This window comes from Octopus sinensis, linkage group LG15, assembly GCF_006345805.1.
Source record: "Octopus sinensis linkage group LG15, ASM634580v1, whole genome shotgun sequence".
Taxonomy (NCBI): domain Eukaryota; kingdom Metazoa; phylum Mollusca; class Cephalopoda; order Octopoda; family Octopodidae; genus Octopus; species Octopus sinensis.
In genome coordinates, this window is record NC_043011.1 from 20,529,798 (window position 1) to 20,551,191 (window position 21,394).

Genomic DNA, 21,394 nt, shown 5'->3' on the forward strand with positions numbered 1-21,394 from the left:
AGTATTTTCATCTGTGCAAACATAGTGCATCTATTGTTTGTCCCTTTTTTGTGTTTTTTTTTCAATGCCACCGAAATTTATATGGGTTTACAAATTTACACTTTCTTGAAACAACAAACATATTTTTTTCTTATTTACATTTTAACACTTTTAATAGCTGGAATCTTTCTCCATTTTAGTAAGATGATAGGCTTGTGAGATCTGCTTTAGACTAAATGTACTGAGGCAAGAAGAAAATAAAATACCTTGATTCGCAATACAATAAGTACTACCTGTGGCCCAGATTGAACTTAGGAGTTTTTTTAGTTCTCCTCAGAGGCGGTTAGGGGTGAGTATGTTTTCTTTTGTAAATATGCATTTATGGTAAAATAAAAAAATACATGTTAAGTTATGTATAGGATCATAGTTGTTATTGTAATAACTACTGTTGTTGTTGTTGCTGCTATTGTTGCAACTGTTGCATTTCATGGTTGTAATTGCTTTTCTCTTTGTCTTTGTTCTTGCTGTTGTAGTCACTGCTGCTTATGCTGCAACGATTACACAGACACATATATATATATGTATATACATATATATATATATATATATATATATATATATATATATATGTGTGTGTGTGTGTGTGTGTGTGTGTGTGTGTGTGTGTATAATTTTACCAAGTAGCTGTCTGTGGAGATATATTGTAGTAGAAGAATTAGCAGTTTTGACTAAATTTTCAGTATATGGTGAAGCAACTTTTTGCTAATCCCTTAACCCTTTCATTACTGTATTTATTTTGAGATGCTCTGTGTTTCTTTCAATTACTTTAAATATAACAAAGAATTTAGTAAAATAACTTAGTTATCATTCAGCTAGTGTTAAGAACATAAATTGTGAATAAGGTTTGGTGAAAGGTTTTATGAAAACAAGACATTTGTACAACAGAGCCAGAGCCGGTTTCAGCCGGGTTGGTAATGAAAGGGTTAATTACGTTTATAATTATAAAACAACTTTATATATATATATGCATATATCGTTGCTGATACTAATGTTGTTGTTGCTGTTAGTAGTAGTAGTAGTAGTAGTAGTAGTAGTAGTAGTAGTAGTAGTAGTAGTAGTAGTAGCAGCAGCAGCAGCAGAAGTAGCTGGAAATATGGAATAGTATGATCACCTTCCTCTTGAGTAAAATAAAAATCAGGGGATTCTCGAGTTGGCAAGTGTAACTCATTGAAGTGTCCTGAGCACAACAGGAAGGAAATTAGTTGAAAGTGTGTGGGTATTGGAACAAAATGAGTATAAGGTCTGAGTGTTGGGTGGTTTGAGTGAATGTAATGTTAAAGTATTTGTGTGTGTTTTTGTGTATGTGGCAGGGGGGTGTTGAATATTGTGGACGAAATGAGTTTTGTTCTTAGTATGATATGAATTAATTTTGATTATAGTTTTTTGATTGTTAAATGAGCTGAGCAGTGTATCTGAGCATTAGATGAACTGAGTATGATGTCTGAGTGTTCAATAGGTTGAGTGTAGTGCCTGAATGGGTGTGTTGAAAGTCAGATTTTTAATATGGATTATTAATGGGTGTTACCTCAGATTGTGGCAAATTTCACCTTTCATGTGAGGTAAATGTTTGCATCAAATTCTGGCAAATGTTTATCTCCTGGTAAAAGCTACTCTTGGGGTACAGTGAATGTTTTCCCACAACAGTAGTTAACCTAAAGTGTGGGAAAATATTACACTGTGAGGTAAATATTATCATCATACTGTGATGTCATCCAATTTGTGATCAATGTTATCCTACAGTTGGGGTTAACCTAGGGTCAGTAGAAATGTTACATTATGAGTTAAATGCTATTATCAGAACTGTGATAAATGTTACTCCATATTGTAGTACATGTTACTCTTTCGCTATGGTTAACCTGGGGCTTGAACATACATTACACTGTAAAGTGAATATTGCCGACAAACTGTGAAAAGGTTATCTCTGTGTTGTGATAAATATTAACCTCAATTCTAAGATATGGTAACTCTGACTCCAGAAATTTGATAAATGTTGCCCTAGATCTATTCTGTATATTGTCCAACTGATAAATGTCCACTTAAAGTTCTTATAGACATTACCATAAACTAGAACTTTTACTCTAGATTTTCTTCTACCCTCAGTTTGGTGGGCCTTATCTTAGCAGTAGGTACATATTAATATCACCTGATACTCATAATATATTTTTGCCCCCAGAATGTGATGAATGCTATATAAAGTCTGTAATAAACATTACCTTCAGTCTCAGGTAATTGTTATTTTAAACTGTAGTAAATGCTACCATAGGTCTATGGTAAATACTAACAAAAGGTTCATGGCAAATATTAGCAGTGGAAAGGTCGGGTGTCCATTATAGGGCATGGAGAAATATATGAATTTCATTGGGAAAAATATTTATACACATGTATATATATATATATCCATATGTATACAGGCATTTTTAAACAGATATATATAAATGCATAACAATATTCAGCCTATACATATAGGTGAGCATTTATATATAAAAAGACACATATGCAGTCATACAAAAATACACATATACACATATACATTTAAATATACATATACAAATAATGTACGCTTATATTGATATATATGTATGTGTATAGATTAAAATATACACAAACATTAATATATACATACATACGTACATACATACATACATGCATACATACATATATACATATATACACACCACACACACACATACATATATATATATATATTATATATATATATATATATATATATATATTATATATATATATATATATAATACATATTTATGTAGATACGTAATGGATAGATGGACAGAAATATAGATACATAGGTAGGTGGGTAGGTAACATAGACAAGGGGGGTATGTATATGGATAGGGAGGTAGGCCATTAGGAAGATAAGTATGTAGGTGTGAAAATATATGTATTCTCCAGGTACTTATACATTCATACAATTATGTATATATACATATATAAATATATATATGTGCACATATATTATATATATATATGTGCACATATATATATATATATATGTATATATATATATGTATATATACATATACATATATATATATATATGTATATATATATGTATATATATATATGTAATATATATATGTATTATATATATATATATATATATATATAATATATATATATATATATATATAATCCAATACAAGGATGCAAGCTCCTCTTATATGTCAGTTTGAACACTCTATTTTCCTATTACTATTTTGTGTATATATATGTGTGTGTGTGTGTGTGTGTGTATATATGTATGTATGTATATATATATATTTATATATATATATATATATATATATATATATATATATATATATATATATATATATATATATCTATATATATGTATATATATATATATATATATATATATAATATATATATATATATATATATCTGGACTGACAAATAGCAATATAGATGTATATATGTTGTATCTCTTTCTCTTTTCCTTTCTCACATGTACACACTCATGCAAACACATTCAATCATCTATATATACCTGTATGATCATATATTTGTACATACACATTTGCATACAAGTGTGTGTCTGTGTATACCTATATATATTTATATATATGTATATGTATATATACACATATGTATGTATGTAAACACATGTATATATGTATATAATATATATACATATATATATATATATATTTATATATACACACACACATGCTTCAATACATACCTATGCATGTGTATGTGCGTTTGTGTATAAATATATTTATATATGTATATGTGTGTTTATACACATTCACACACTGACACATACTGACGCAGAGATAAATACACACATTTTATATATATACAAGTAAACACATGAATGCATGTATGTATGTATTCACGCATCTGAAACATTACAGTCCTTCGAATGAAACAATGGTGGGTATAGGGTTAGGTAACATCACATTGAGATTTGCAGTCAGTGAAGCCAACAGCAATGATATTAGATAGCTGCACATAATGGTTGCATCATGCTGTATTGATTGCACCTGTTGCACTTGCTGCATGTTCTGGTCATTCAGGATTGTTAATGCTAGTCATTCAAGATAGATATCTTCGGTGGGATGGGTGAAAGCCATGTATTCTCTGGAAAACCTTTTGAAGGCTAGTCTGCAAAATAAAACAAACATAAAGTCAATATACGATATATATATATATATAAATATATGGAAAAAAAAGTCAAGATAGCAAATGCTAAAATAATTTTATAAAAAACAACATTTCAGTACCGGTTTCAATCATTGAGACTTTTTCAACTGTAACAATTAAATAATTAAATTTTGAAAAATTAAAAGAAAAGTTTTTTTAAAAGAATATTTGTATAGTGTTCAAATACAAGTGGCATTTTCCTTGTTTCTGCCTGTCTCTGTCTCTCTTATTTACTCTTGTGGGTTCAAGGTCCTTGTGAATTCTTTGTAGGGAAGAAAAAGAAGAAGGGGAAGAAGAAGAAGAATTTGGGAGTGCCATGATAGTGGTATTTTGAATGGCCAGTGAATGGTAGCAGTCGCTGTTCAATTCATGAATTGAACAGGGACCGTTAGTAAGGAGAGACACACAAATAAGAAAGAAGAAAGCAGAGGACCACTGATGAGGTCACAGAAGTGTGCCGAAAGTACTCTGGCTGAAATAAGATTAAGATTAACATAAAAAGTAAATAACGCTGAAGCAAAGTAACACCAAATATATAGTGCGTGTGTTTTTATGGGCTAAACTGACAAAATGACCATTCCTAAATACAACAATATATATATATTATATATATATATATATATATATATATATATAATATATATATATATATATTATATATATATATATACATATATTGAATGTGTTTGCATGAGTGTGTACATATATATATATGTGTGTATGTATGTATGTTGTATGTATGTATGTATGTATGTATGTATGTATGTGTGTATGTATGTATGTATGTAATGTATGTATGTATGTATGTATACATATATATGTATGTATATATATTTATTTATATAAATGTATGTATATATGTATCTTTATATATATATATGTATGTGCGTGTGTGTGTGTAGTTGTTTGTTTTATATTTATATGTTCATGACCATTGTTCGTGTCTGTTTGTAAAACCAAGTCTATGCTTTGTGCTTTCCATTGTCCAATACAACTCTAACAATCGCAACACACATAAGGGAAAAGATATGAATTGAAACAGGGAAGAAGAATAAAGTAGAACCTGTGTATATGCATTGGTTAATTAATGATAAAACCAGTATGGATTACAACACTTATGACTGATTTATACAACACAATGGCTTATAACACCAGAGGCACATGTATACATTTTTATCACCCATGAATGTACACACACACAACACACACACACACACACACACACACACTCAGTCACAGAAATATACACCGACTTAGTTTCTATTTCATGTTTTAAATTTGGTATCTTCCACTTCTCACCTTCTGTTTTTGGAGGGGTTTTTTGGCTCATTCAACCACTTCATGTTTTATAGATAATAATAATAATGAAATTATTGTATACAGTGCTCAGATGCACCACAACTTGTCAAAAGTGCGTATAAAGTATATGCAGTAATGTACAAATGTCTGGAAAGTGAACAGTGTATGAGTCAGATACATGCTTGCATGTGTATGGAGGGGAGAAAATCAGGTGTAGTGTTGGCGAATCTCAGGAAGCATGGAAGTTTTGAATGATGCAGTGCTCTAACAACTAACAACTGATGCCGGCAGTTTGACATCTCTTTCATTTATTATTTACCTCTTCACATCTCTTCTAAATGCTGCAAGTGTAAATTTACTCCTTTTTCCATACAGTTATAGAAACCAACGTGCATTGTGTGTGTGTGTGTGTGTGTGTGTGTGTGTGTGTGTGTGTGTGTGTGTGTGTGTGTGTGTGCGTGTGTGTGTGTGTGTGTTTGTGTGAGTGTGTGTGTGGTGCAAAACTATAAAGCCAATGTCCAACTTAATATAAAATAAATATGAGCTGTGTTTCAAGGCACACGGCTTAGTGGTTAGACTGTAGGGCTTGTGATCATAGGATCGTGGGTTCGATTCATGGACCGGTTGGTGTGTGGTATATTTGAACGGTGCACTTTATTTCACTACATTCCATGATACTCTGCTGGCATGAGCACCAGACACATGCTGGTACAGCCGTCTCTCTCTCTCTCTCTCTCTCTCTCTCTCTCTCTACTGGTGACAGTAGAGGTGGTGGTGGCAGTGGGAGTGGCGGTGGCAGTGGTGGAGATGATGGTTTTTTGGCAAATCTGAAGCTACATGACAAGATCAGGCCCATCACCCAAGAAGAGATAAAGTTTATTTGATGAATATCCACCCAATTTCACTCAGAGTTTTGGTAGAAGATACTTACCCAAGGTTCCGTGTAGTGAAAATAAAATTTGGAACCACAGGATTTCAAAGCAAATTTCCTAACCATGGATTCAAATCTGTACCCAATTTCTTTGCAGCTTGCATCACTATTTATAATTACCTCCCTTGAGTTATTGTCAACAAGGCAGACTTAGAGACGCTGCATTTCACTAAAGAAATTGAACTTATGACACCTTTCATAACTCAGCCTCTTACCATTCTTGTTTAGTCCACAACTGTAAAGTGAAACACCTGACAATTTTCTATTGTGTATAATTAACCATCTTACAAACAATAACTCTGATCACCTTTTCAAACTCCACCAGTCTAACACCAATGGACATGTTTACAAAGTCAGAAAACAGCACAGCTCCCATGACTTTCGGAAACATTTTTTCACGCTAAGAGTCGCTGAAGCATGGAACAAACTGCCGGTATCAGTTGTTAGTTGTCGGAGTACTGCATCCTTCAAAACTACAATACTTCCTGAGATTTGCCAACACTACACCTGATTTTTCTCCCCTCCATACACACACAAGCATGTATCTGACTCATACACTGTTCGCTTTCCAGACATTTATACATTGCTGCATATACTTTATACGCACTTTTGACAAGTTGTGGTGCACCTGAGCACTATATACAATAATTTCATTATTATAAGATTTTTAACTGTTCGAACACCAGATATCCTTCAGACCACTTGTAGATTTCTGGCACAAGAGAGTTGATATTCAAACCAAAACCTAACATCATACATTTATGCAAGGACCTTTTGTTCAGTTAAGTTCCAAACACCAGTTTACCAACCTTATAATTAATAAGTATGTCATTTTACTAAATTTCTCTAAATTGCTAATATTAAAAGTTAATTGAAATATACACACACTGGTTTTCTTAAGAAATAAAATCACAAAAAGTTGAAGGCTTTGAGTGCCGTATGTACTTTTTTAGCGTTTCTTGTGTTTGGATTACAAGTCACCTTCAGAAATTACTATCATTAACGTCTGTTTTCTATGCTAGCATGGGTTAGACAGTTTGACTGGAATTGGTAAACCAGAGAGTTGCACCAGGCTCCAAACAGAGTACAAGACATACAACACAAGGAAAATTCTCCTTCTTCAGCCGCCCATGCTTTGTCTATGTGTTCAACGTTTTTTTGGTGTCCTGTACCCATATATGCATGTATATATACATATAGATGTAGGTACGTACATAAATATATGTATATATGTATATGTTTTATTTATTATTTTGTTATTATATGATCGAACGCCACTCATCCACTTCCAAGTAAGTTTTATCTTATATTTATATACATATTCACATATATATACACTCACACTAACATATGCATACACTCACGCTAACATTCTAACAGATATACACATATATTCATATACATGCTCACATACATACATGCTTATATATATACACCTTAACATTTTTATATACATGCTAGCATATATATTTATATATATGCTAACATATATACTTATATACATACTCATGTGTAAACTAGCAAAGAGAAATAATAAACACTTACCCTAAAGCTTCTGATATACTACGAGTGGAATGGTCTCCAAGAAAAACATGACAGGCAAACCTATATTCTCTTGGATGCTTCGTTATGAAGGCAAAATAACTGAAACAACACAAATCAGGAAATATATTTATCAAAATGGTTAATCTAGGGTTGAATGACAAATACAGGCTTGCATTTAAACAAAGCACGTATATCATCTACAAATAAATCTTTTCTTAAAGAAAAGAATATACATAGATGATATAGGGAGAATCTCCTAATATAATAATGAGTATAGTGTTTAGATCATCAGAGGCATCGACTGACAAGACAGCGTCAACATCAATGACGAGCTCCTCACCCACTTCCGTTTCGCTGACGACATCGTACTCATCGCTGAAACCATGGATCAGCTTCAGACCATGCTGACAGAGCTCGACATCAAAAGCTCTGCAGTAGGTCTCAAGATGAACCGCATGAAAACGAAGTTCATGCGGTCAGACATCATACCAACAGGTCGAATGGTGATAGGCAGTGATGAAATAGAGAAGGTAAAGGAATATGTCTACCTGGGACAGTGAATATGTGCCAAGATATCGAAAAGGAGATCTCACGGAGAGTAAAGGCCGGATGGAAGACATTTAATGGCATAAGGGATGTGCTCAAGGGAAGGTTGGACAGGACCACCCACGCCAACCTCATCAACAGTACAGTTCTACCTGCAATGTTATATGGTAGTAAAACATGGGCTACCACAAAGAGAGAAGAGCAGAGACTGGTAACGGCTCAAAGAGCCATGGAAAGGTCAATGCTTGAGAAAGGCACGATCTATGGAGGAGTGGACAGTGTGCTGTGACCAGTGGTGTCAAATGGGCGCCCGACGGACTGGACAGTCAAGGTGATCAAGGTGATATATATATATATATATTTGTCCAGAATCACGCTGGTAGCTGAGAAGGAGAGAAAATAGTAATTCAGTGTAGGAGAAGTAGTGAGAGTAATAGCCCTGGCTGAGAGGGAGTGAGAGAAAGTAATAGCAATGAGAGAAAGGAAGGGGTGATAGATGAATAAGGAAAGAAGGGGTGAAAAAAATAGTTTCAACTCTGTGTGAGTATATGTGTGTATGTGTGTGCGTGTACAACGGAAGTATATGAATGTTTGCATGTGTGATTATTTTGTACCTTATTCATATATAAAATACTACAATTAGCTGTCAATATTGACAGTAAGTGGGCAGCTAGTAACAAAATAAAGAGCATATGAAAGGGAACAAAAATGTGAGTATTTGTCAGTATTTGAACCCACACCCTCTAGTTGATGTCTTATTTTGAATAAAATAATAAGTTAAAGGTATATCTTGAGACATTCAGTTACTCTTTAGCATTCAGTTACTCTGTCAAATGTAATTCTTATTTATTCACATTATGTTTAATTAATTATGTATTATCTTGTATCTCTGAGATTTCCATGATGTGGTTGTATATTTTTAGAATGACATTGTGGGGTAGGTGTGAGAGATCAGATCTGGCTGGCTTGAATGTAAAACAAGTAGAATATTTTGGCTGGAAATGGCCAATTTCAAATCGTAAAGGGTTAAGCAACTGAGAGTACAAGACCCACTGGAGAGGATGCTAGTCTGTCAGAGGAATAACTTCCCACTCATCCCCAGTACATTCCTGGTACTGATTTTCAGTAGAGTGAACAGGAGAAATGTGAAATGAAGTGCTTTTACTCAAAACACAAAGCAATGTCTCATCCAGAAATCAAACACAGAATTTACAATTGTGTGTCCAACACCCTTACCATCGGACTACACACCTTCATTTGAGGTAATTACTATTTTATTATAAGTCATCCACAAAATACATTGCTACATGTTACCCTTTATTTCCTTATTTTTGTTTTTACCAGTTGGAGGAAAATTTGCTCTCATATTGAGGAGGAGGAGGAGGAGGAGGATAGACATACAAAAAGAGAAATAGAAAGAGAGAAAGAACCAACTCACTTTTCATTTCTTGGATGATATCCACAGTAGGAGATATTTTTGAGTGCGAAGAAGTTTGAAAAATTAGCGTCACTTTCGTGCTGAAATTATAAAGAGATATCACATTGATATTAATATGGTGTATCATATTTAGTGTGTGCGGGCATGTGTGTGTGTAAAATAGTGAAATATCAGGTCATCCCATAAGTTCTGTTCGATTTTACCTTTTCTAAAATTGAATGAAATTTAATAGTGTTTTAGAACTCAACTGTACATAGAATTAAAAATTATTTTTATGCATTTGTGTACATTTAAACTAATTAAATATTATTTTACAGAATAATAGAATTAAAATTTCTTTGATTGAAGCCCTTTCTAACATGGAAGTATCCAAAGAGCATTTAAGGTACATAATACTTTAGGAGTACAAAAAAGGAAACTCTGCAGCCAAAGCGCCTCAAAACATACACTCAGTTTATGGGAAAAAATGCTTGAATGAAAGAACTTGCAGAAGATGGTTTGCAAAATTCAGAAGTGGAGAGTTCAGTCTTGAAGATCGAACAGGACATCCAGTTGAGTTTGATGATAAGCTCCTTGAGGCATTACTTGAAGAAAATCCTGCATTATCAGTTGAAGAATTGGCAATAAAGCTTAGTTCAAACCATACAACTGTTCATCATCATCTTCAACAACTTGGAAAATGGGTGCCTCATGAATTGTCCGAAAGCAACCGCAAATCCCGAGTTGACATCTGCTCTTCTCTCCATTCTCACGAACTCGTTTCACCCTTTTTGGATAGATTTGTGACTGGTGACGAAAAATGGATTTTCTATTGAAATGTTAAATGTTATAAACAGTGGCTTAGTAAAAGGGAAAGAGCTCAACCACAACCGAGAAGGGAACTTCATGGGAAAAAGGTTCTTCTCTCTATCTGGTGGGATTGCAAAAGAGTAATTCACTTTGAATTGTTACCACCTAATGTAACAATCAATGCTTTGCTTTTTTACCCCCCTTTCTCTTGTCTTCTAGGATGGTCCTGCGGGTGTCTTCAAAGGTGGTTGTTGCCTGGAGGACATTGAGACCCTAAGCTTAATGGTCAGTAGCAGTGTTGGAGATCAAGGTGGCAAGAGCTGAGGGATTTCTTTAGGAAGCCTTTGTTTATCTTCTTTGGTGACCAATTATTATATCTGTAAATATCACGTGACCGACTGTCATATGTCAATGTTGCATAACCTGATTGTTACATGTCAAGTCACATGGTCACCCTTCATAGTTGTCTATGTTACACGATCATTTCAAAATGACAGCTTACCACAGATTTACTCTTGTCGATCATGCGAATACCATAGTCACTGATTTCTAAGCAGCAATTCGGGGGAGGTGTTGAGGATAGTGTTTTCCTTCGAGTTAATGCCACCTGTAACAGTAGAACAGAGAAATTACAGAATGTATCTACAATAAAGAAGCACAAATGAATATACATATATCAGGTTTATATCTGTAATTATTAGGGCACTAGGTTATGTAACAAACTGCCTAAATACCAATCTTGAGAAATCAGGCTTCTCAAAACCAGAAAGGAGAAAGCTGATTTGAAGACTACAGCTTCAAGCCATCAGTGGAACTGTAAAAATCTGTAAAACTTTCCAGAAGTTTATCATTTAAATATATATGAGCATGTCTAGATATGCAAGTATATGCATGAGAAGACACACATTAAACAAAACATACAAACCTGCATGTATACATACATACAAAAATACCCTGTTGATGTTGTTGAAATTCCAATGAAGGAGCCTTGGATCTAGGTTAGAAACCAGATCTTCTTCTATTAGCAAGAAATTGTGAAATAAAACTGAATAAGGACATACATACCTGCATACATGCACACATACATATCTACATATATAGATGTATTCATGTATGTATGTATGTATGTATGTATGTATGTATGTATGTATGTATGTATGTATGTATGTATGTATGTCAGGTCACTTTCGAGAGCTACTGGTAACATGTAACCCAGTACAATCTGTTGCATGGTTGGGTCGTCAGCAACTAAACTGGCAACCACACCAAACTTGCTTGGTGAGGAGGGTGTTTATTGAACACCCTGCGGGATGAAAAACAAAACCCGTCAATGGGCGGAGGAACTCTTGAGAGTCAACGGCCATCCAATAAATGTCTTAAGCCTTTATCATGTGCGGGGACATAGAAATAATCGGACTGAATACCTGATTACGCAGTTAAACCATTGGGAGTGAAGGACTCCTAGCATCCTTCTAGGAGAAGGTAACTCAGGTAACTGCGATAACTCCGACATAAAACCTGCAGCTCAGTGGTTACCGATGATGTTGACTTGTTCTTCTTTTCGGATTATGGCTGCTGTTGCTTAGTGAATGGGATTGACTCAGTGCACAGCCTTTCCTCACTTTAAAAAAAAATCTTCTTGCACAGGCATTGCACGACAACAACATTGATTAAGCTTCATGCAATGGCCATACTCGATAATGAGGGTGCAGCCATCATGTATGTATGTATATATACATATAAATATATACATCAGTACTGACTTCCTCATTTGTAATGCCTTCTCTGTATATTGCAGAAATGTAATTCTTCTTTTTCCCAAATAAATTGCACTTCATATTCAAGGCTCTGATGAAGCTACAGGTTGTTATTCAGGTACTCCACTATGAGTAAACTACATTGTTTTCCCTATGTCGTCCCTTTTTCTTATAAATATGTGTGTGTGTGTGTGTGTGTGTATGTATATATATATATATATATATATATATATATTATATATATATATATAATATATATATATATATATATATATATACACATACACACGTGCATACATACATATATGCATATAGAGAAACAGATAGATAGATAGATAGATAGATAGATAGATAGATAGATAGATAGATAGATAGATAGACAGACAGATAGACAGGAGGCAGGCAGATGGAGAGACAAGCAACAGATGGACAGACAGACAGACTGACAGATAGATAGATATACATGCAATAGTAGAATACAGAATTAACAAACAGATTGCAGGGAGGGGATTAGAAGCAGCAACAGCAGAGATGAAAGGACGATGGTTATAGTAACGATGAGGAGGAAGACGATGACGACGATGACAACGCCGACGAAGATGACAACGATGACGATGATGACGACAGCGACAATGACGATGACAACAACGACGACGATGATGACAACGAGGAAGACAAGGACGAGGAGGACGAGGAGGACGACGACAATGAGGACGACAACGAGAAGGGGGAGGGGCGGAGGGGCGAGGAGGAGGAGGAGGAAGAGGTGAGGAGGAGGAGGTGGTGGTGGTGGTGTGTGTGTGGTGGTGGAGGACAACGACAACAACGACGCAGAGGACGATGGGGAGGATGACAAGGCGGATGAGAAAGACAAGGAGGACAAGGAGGTGGATGAGGACAATGATGAAGACGAGGTCGAGGATGAGGATGAGGACAAGGATGAGGATAAGGAGGACGAGGAGGAGGAGGACAAGAAGAAAGACGAGGACAAGGACAAGGAGGATATCATCTTACCTTATTTATAGCTTGGCATAACACTTCAGTTCCTTTGTGACAATTGACCTCCAGGGAGCCAAGGAACTTCACCTGGAATTTCTTACAGCTGTCATCATCTGTAAAGACAAAAGAACAAGACACACATTTGAGAGACATGATGACAATCAGATAATATTCAAGTCAACAAGATTAATTCTATGAGATCACCTAATTGGCTAGAAATAACAGCCAAATTCCCTTCAAACCTGAAATAGCATCCTAATGTCTAAAAAGAGGACGAACAAATCGGATGATATGATTATGAATGCACACAGCATGAAAGAAAAGAGATGGGATGGGCAAGTCTTGGACATCTTTCCCTTTAGGTTTAGTTAAATCAAGGGATGAAACAGCTAAACCAGAACAACAGCAACGACAAACAATATTCTTCTTCTTCTTCTTCTTCTTCTTCTTCTTCTTCTTCTTCTTCTTCTTCTTCTTCTTCTTCTTCTTCTTCTTCTTCTTCTTCTTCTTCTCTTTACCTGTCAAGTTTTCCATCATTCCTTCTACCATCTGCTCACTTTCTATATCTCTACTATATTATCACATTACCTTTCTATTGTGAAGCTTTATCATCCCTTTTATTCTCTCTCCCCTCTATTTAGGGGGCTATCTCTTCCACTCTCACTATTTTCCCCATTCCTATATTTTATTGTCTGGTTGTATGATTACTTTCTGTCTCTTTACAATACCATCTTTCTCTTTCTTTCCCCTTATTCTGCACAGCCACTGCTTTCTCCTTCCAGCTTGACAGAAAGAGGAAAACCAACTCTTTTACTCTTTTACTCTTTTACTTGTTTCAGTCATTTGACTGCGGCCATGCTGGAGCACCGCCTTTAGTCGAGCAAATCGACCCCGGGACTTATTCTTTGTAAGCTCAGTACTTATTCTATCGGTCTCTTTTGCCGAACCGCTAAGTGACGGGGACGTAAACACACCAGCATCGGTTGTCAAGCAATGCTAGGGGGACAAACACAGACACACAACACACACACATACATATATATATATACATATATACGACAGGCTTCTTTCTGTTTCCGTCTACCAAATCTGCTCACAAGGCATTGGTCGGCCCGGGGCTATAGCAGAAGACACTTGCCCAAGATGCCACGCAGTGGGACTGAACCCGGAACCATGTGGTTGGTTAGCAAGCTACTTACCACACAGCCACTCCTTTTAACAAAAAAAAAACACAACACCTAACTTGAAGTTTTATTTATTGATCTGTTCATATCTACTTCTAAGCTGCAAAGGTTTGCTTTGGTTTATTTCAGAAGTTTCAATAGCAAGTTAGTTGTAATGTTTGCTAGGCCCTGATTCAACCCACCTCTTTTAATCAAACTGGCTTCTCTATTGGAATAGCAATAACCAGGGGAGGGGGGTCAGCTGGTTTTTCTGAGAAAGAGACACATGAACACCGGTATTCAACGGATACTTTATTTTATTGTCTCTACAAGGATGAAAGGAAAACTTGAGCATGACAGGATTTTTAAGTCTGAAGGCTAAGAAGCAGTACAAACAGCACAAAGCTATTTGGTGGTCTAATAAGTCAACCAATTGCTACCTTAATAAAAGGGAGTATGCAGCAATCATGATTTCTTTGATTGGTATGAATCAAAGGATCTTTTCGGTTTGAACTGCAGTTTTTCTAGCGGTGTCATATGAAATTGTCACCCATAATTATGACCCTAGTATCGATCTATTGCATTTCAATCTGTTTTAGAGTTAGGGTTAGTTAGGGTTAGGGTTAGGGTTAGAGTTAGGGGTGGGGGAAGGGTATCTTTTTTCTTTACAAATGTAAATAAACCCAATCTGTTTCTTAAACGAGGGACATATTCATACGGCACAGAATGTTTTCACCTCAATAGACATCATTGATTGGTTGAAATTGCAGAAATTGAAGAAAAGAAACAACAAATATCTTACAAACTATAGAATTTTCTCAATAAAGCCAAGAGAAAAAGATGTATTATAAACACATTCTACCTGTATACGAAGTTTAAAAGTGTTTAGTTACGTGGAAATTATTTTTAAAAACTGCTGTTCAAATCGAAAAGATTCGAATCAAATGTTAATCAAGAAATAATTAGAGCAGTAAGCATAACTAGCATAACAGTCCACCCCAGGTGGTGCTTTTATGTGGATAGCACTTTTGGGCCTGTTGTATAAGTCTGCTGTATGAGTTTGCTTTATACCCTGGGGGAAGTTGAGGGCTAGTAAAGTAAAGGGATGCTCTGAGTGGCACACACTGTAGTAGCACCACTGAATAAGATCTGAATAATAAAAATGTAAGTCAATATTTACCATCTTCTTCTAAGAAGTGTAAGTCTGTAGCATACATTGATGGAAATATACCTTTCTTGCCGGTTCTTAGATTCACACCTGAAAATTGAAAGTAAAATCTGTTAAATGTCATCATCTAAACAATTGATGGAATGAACACTCTGAATGCAGTTTAATAAACACCGAAAATAAAGAATTGTTGGATCTGGAGAAAGATTGCAATGCCCTTAGCCTTTGCAAGACCTCTGAGATGGGTCAATGTTATTTTGTAAATATCAAGCTTAAACTACTGCAAGTCAAAGTATGTAGGAAAGCTGTCCAAAGGGAATACTGTTCGGGGGTAGAAGATCTGAGCAGAGTGATGTGTGGGGGGATTTGGATGCTGAACACAACACGGATTATGAATAAAATTGAGACAATGAGTTTATGGAGCCTTGGCAGAGATAGAATGAGACCAGCCAGCTCCATAGGACAGTGGCCGTAAAAGTAGCAATAGAAAAGGAAGAGAAAGGGGATAGCATTCTTGTGGGCAATGTGATTCTGTGTCTTTCACTTGAGTGGCCCTTTTGAGTAGCCCTTTTATGAATACAGTCTAGATGTTTGAGCAGCAGCAGCAGAAATGTATATGTGCACAGTTTCTGTCAAACAGAATTACTCACAAGTAACTGATCACCCGGGTCTTTTTTTTTTTTATTTATGCACCCTTTTCAAGCCTAGCCAGACCCCATGGGCCTGGTTTCCCGGTTTCTGTGGTGCATGTGTTCAACCCCAGCTGGACAGGATGCTATTCCATCGCAGCATTACTCAAGAAACAGAAACAGTGAGAGAAAGCTGGGGCTAAAGAGTACAACAGGGGTCGCCACCACCCCCTGCCAGAGCCTCATGGAGCTTTTAGGTGTTATCGCTCAATAAACACATACAACGCCCAGTCTGGGAATCAAAACCACGATCCTCCGACCGCGAGTCTGCTGCCCTAACCACTGGGCCATTGCATCTCCACAATAGACCCAAGTCTATAGTAAAAAAAAAAATCACTTGCTGATGATGGTGCATTGAGGGACTAAATCCAGACCCACATATTTGCAAAATGAGCCTTTTAACCACTGTCATGGTGGTATCATGAATTACCTCATAGCTTCAAGATTTTGGTGATACGATTGTTTATTTTTAAAATGGCATGGTAAGGTAGGTGTGAGAAACTAGATCTGGATAGTTTGAACATGAAAACAAGTAGAATATTTGGGTCTCATATGGCTGGTTTAAATGCTAAGGGGTAAATGTATATGTATGGATATATTTCTCTTGGCTTGGCTTTATCAGCCTATAGTGTGTGTGGCAGGGAGCTGTGTATTTTCTATGTATGTATCTATGTATATATGTATGACTGTGATTATAAATACAAAAACAGGAAATGTGCTGGTAAATACAAGATACATGTTGATAAAAGTATGATGTATATGGATAAGTACATGATATATATTGAAGAATACAGAGTGTATATTGATAAATATAGGATATATATTGATAACTATACAGTATATATGTATATGTTGAAAAATGTAGAATGTACATTGATAAAACATATACAATGCATGTTGATAAATTTAGGATGCATAAAGATCAATACAGACTATATTGATAAATACACGATAAATATTGATTAGTACAGGATAAATACAGGGTAAATATTGATTAATATAGGCTAAATATTTGTTTAGGCTGAATATTGATTAATTCAAGCTGCATATTGATTAATTCTGATTATGTATTGAGTATTTTTTTAGAGAATTAAATGATTGATAAAATTGTTATTGATTAGCAGAGTGCATATTCAATACATCTGTGATAATTTTTGGAATAAAAATCAAATTTAAAGGAAAGGAAATAACGTCTTGCCATTTCAGCTTTCATTGGAATTTTACAATAGGCACTTGCTGTCATAGATCTGTTATGTGGTCAGTTAAATCTCTCTCAAATGTAACTATACCACCTGGTTTTGTTTTGTTTTTTCTTTTACTATGTAATAGGGTAGGGAGGATGCATGGCTTAGTGATTAGAGTGTTGCACTCATGATCACAAGATCATGGTTTCAATTTCCAGACCAGGCAGTGCATGGTGTTCCTGAGCAAAACACTTTACGATCACTTCAACATCTGATGTGTTCCACATTGTGCACCAGTAATGGTAATGTCAGTTTTTGAGGGAGAACATGATTTAATATAAAGCACAAGCATCCGATCACTATAAACAAATCCTCTGTGTAGGTTCTTTCATAGAAAATTCCAGAATGCTCATCTGTCATCTATTACAGGACAGTCCACAAGAGTTCATCAGTAAAGGAGGAAAGGGCAGCAACCATGACCCTTTATTTTCCCAAGGTTTCTGAGACTGGTAGGAGGAAGTTATCATAAACTTCGGGGCAGGAACAAGGGCTTGCAATAGAATGAAACCTGCTAAATAAATCAGGCAATGGAGTTCAGCCTAAAATCATCATCATCATCCCAACAAAACAGAACACACAGACACAGAGTAAGTATTGCAAAGTATCCTTATCTGACATTGATAATTCACACCATAGCAAACTAGCAGATTCATTAGCATACTGGGTAAAATGCTAAGAGACAATTCATCCATTTTTGTGTTCTGAGTTCAATTCCACCAAAGGTGACTTTGCCTGTTATCCTTTCAGAGTCTATAAAGTAAGTACCAGTTGATTACTGTGGAGGCATGTGGATTAGTGGTTGGGGTGTTAGACTCACAATCGTAAGATTGTGGTTTCAATCCCTAGACCAGGTGGTCCATTGTGTTCTAGATCAAAGCACTTAATTTCACATTGCTCCAGTCCACTCAGCTGTAGAAATTAGTTTAACCTGGAGAGGGATGGGTACCACCAAGCTTTCTTGCCCTAGATACACAGCATGGCTGCAGCACCCCAACGACTCCTAAGGGGTTAAAGGACTTGTCATTGATTATTAGGGCTGATGTGATCAATCAACTCCCTACCACGAAATTACTGGCCTTGTGCCAAAATTCGAAAGCAATAATTTACACCACTTAACTCAGTGGAATTCAGATTTGAACTCAGACAGCTGGGATAAATACTACATGATATTTTGAGTTACACTCTGACAGCTCTGTTAATTTTGGAGCAACATATTACATATTACATATTTATTTCCTTATTGCCCACAGGGGGCTAAACATAGAGGGGACAAACAAGGACAGACAAAGGGATTAAGTCGATTACATCGACCCCAGTGTGTAACTGGTACTTTATTTATAGACCCCGGAAGGATGAAAGGCAAAGTTGACCTCGGCGGAATTTGAACTCAGAACGTAAAGACAGATGAAATATTGCTAAGCATTTTGCCCGGTGCACTAAAGTTTCTGCCAGCTCGCCACCTTAAACATATTACATATTGTATTACAACATAGCTTTAAAAAGATGGGATGGTCATGGGAGGGTGGTGCATTGGGTTGTAATTTTTGTCTGTCAGAATTGACTCAAAGCTAAACAGCAACAGCAACAACAACAATACAATGTGACACCCAATGAATTGCTGGACTTAGTCTAAGACACACTATGTCTGCAAATATCCATAACACCAACATTAAGGAATTTGTTAGTGAACATGACTTAGGTATTATTGTCAACAATGGGCTGTGTTGGACAAACAACATTTACAAAATTGTCAAAAAAAGGCCAAAGATATCTTAACATCCCTCAGTAAGAACTTTGTCAGCAACTCACCAGCAATCTATTTAAAGCTATGTATGGCTATGGTATGCCCACTCTGAGAGTTAACAGCTCTAGTCTGAAAATCCCATCTTGACCAGAATATTGATCTGCTGGAAGTTGTTGAGAGGTGTGCAACTAGACGAATCCAGTCTGTCGGTCACTTCCAATATATTGAATGTATTGATTCTTTGGAGATTCACACACTAAAATTTTGATGTCAAGCAGCTGACTTGGTAGAAGCCCACAACATTATTGACTGTCTGCTCCACAACATTTTTCACCATCATTTTCAACTCAACACCTCTACCACTTTTGGACACACTTACCAAATAAAAAAAAAAAAACAGTGCATCACTCAATTTTTGGAAAAATTTTTTCATACTTGGAATTATCATATAGAGGGTAGTCAAAAATGGAAGGGGGCTCTTCCTAATTTAATTAGTAGTGAGATGATTATGATGGAGGAGAATAAAGAATTATTGAATATTGAGAATATAGAGATTAAAGATATATATATAAAGATTGATCTTCTGATAATTCCAAGTATAAAAAAATGTTGTTTAGTGAGTGGGATTGACTCAGTGCACAGCCTTTTCTCACTTTAAACCATTGGGAGTGAAGGACTCCTAACCTTTGTTAGGGCATCCTTCTAGGAGAAGGTAACTCAGGTAACTGGGATAACTCCGACATAAAACCTGCGGCTCAGTGGTTACCGATGATGTTGACTTGTTCTTCTTTTCGGATTATGGCTGCCTTTCCTCACTTTAAAAAAAATCTTCTTGTGCTTGGATAAGCAAACTGCATCATTTGTTAGCTGTCAGGACTGAGAGTCCTTCAAAAATCCATGCTTCCTAAATTTGTTGGTTTCTGTAACAGGTATTTTTACAGAAACCAATAACAATTCATTTAAAACTAATTTATGTCAGGAGTAGTATTGGTGAATTTAGGAAGCATGGATTTTTGAAGGACTCTCACAACTGATGCAGGTTGCTTGTCCCATGTTTTGAAGTGGTTTGACAGAGTGCCAAACACCAGCCTGTGGGAAAGGGCCAACCAGGAGCCCATACATGTTCAGATTAGACAAAAGAAATGGAGATGGATTGGGGACACACCGCAGAAAGAACCCTCAAATGTGACATGACAAGCACTTGACTGGAACCCACAGGGGAAAAGGAAGCGAGGATGCCCAAAGCAGACATGGAAGCGGAGCATTTTGGACGAGCTCAGGACCACTGACCTGACATGGGAAGCAGCCAAGAAACACCAAGAAACACACCAATGACTGCAAGAAGTGGAAAACAACTGTTGAGGCTCTGGGCTCCACAAGGGGAAAAAGGGATTAAGAAGAAGACTCCTGAGATGCCTTTACACACTTTCCTCTTTATAGCTCTTTTACTGGTTATTTTTGTGACTTTTTGTATCTTCTTCTCTGAACTGTGCATGTATTTCTACCTTGCACTTCTATTTACCTTCACTTGATTGTACAGTGGTTTTCTGTCCCCCTTTTCAACCTTTTTTATTACATTGTAATGCACCTAAACACTAAATACAACAAGCCCATTATTATTATTATTATCATTATTATTATTATTATCATCATTATTATTATGACAGCAGTGAGCTGGCAGAATCATTAGCATGCTAGATAAAATGCTTAACAGTATTTCGTCCATCGCTACGTTCTGAGTTCAAATTCCACTGAGGTTGACTTTGCCTTTCATCCCTTCAGGGTCAATAAATTAAGTACTAGTGAAACACTGGGGTCAATGTAATCAACTTATCCCCTTTCCCCAAAATGGCTGCCCTTGCGATAAAATTTG

The 21,394-nt window shown here is 35.9% G+C and overlaps 1 protein-coding gene across 3 annotated transcripts in view; it reads right to left on the reverse strand.

The window, feature by feature from the left end:
• Window positions 1-3,881: 3,881 nt before the first annotated feature.
• The window catches only part of LOC115219830 (C-Jun-amino-terminal kinase-interacting protein 2), a 119,807-nt gene continuing 102,294 nt past the window's right edge, over window positions 3,882-21,394 (reverse strand). For all 3 annotated transcript variants that reach the window (XM_036509519.1, XM_036509518.1, XM_036509517.1), the window contains 6 exons: window positions 15,857-15,934; window positions 13,529-13,626; window positions 11,260-11,364; window positions 9,969-10,048; window positions 7,985-8,083; window positions 3,882-4,170 (listed from right to left, as the gene is read on the reverse strand). In XM_036509519.1, coding sequence (XP_036365412.1) covers window positions 4,098-4,170; window positions 7,985-8,083; window positions 9,969-10,048; window positions 11,260-11,364; window positions 13,529-13,626; window positions 15,857-15,934 — 533 coding nt within the window. In that variant the 3' untranslated portion in view covers window positions 3,882-4,097. The remainder of the gene's footprint in view (window positions 4,171-7,984; window positions 8,084-9,968; window positions 10,049-11,259; window positions 11,365-13,528; window positions 13,627-15,856; window positions 15,935-21,394) is intronic.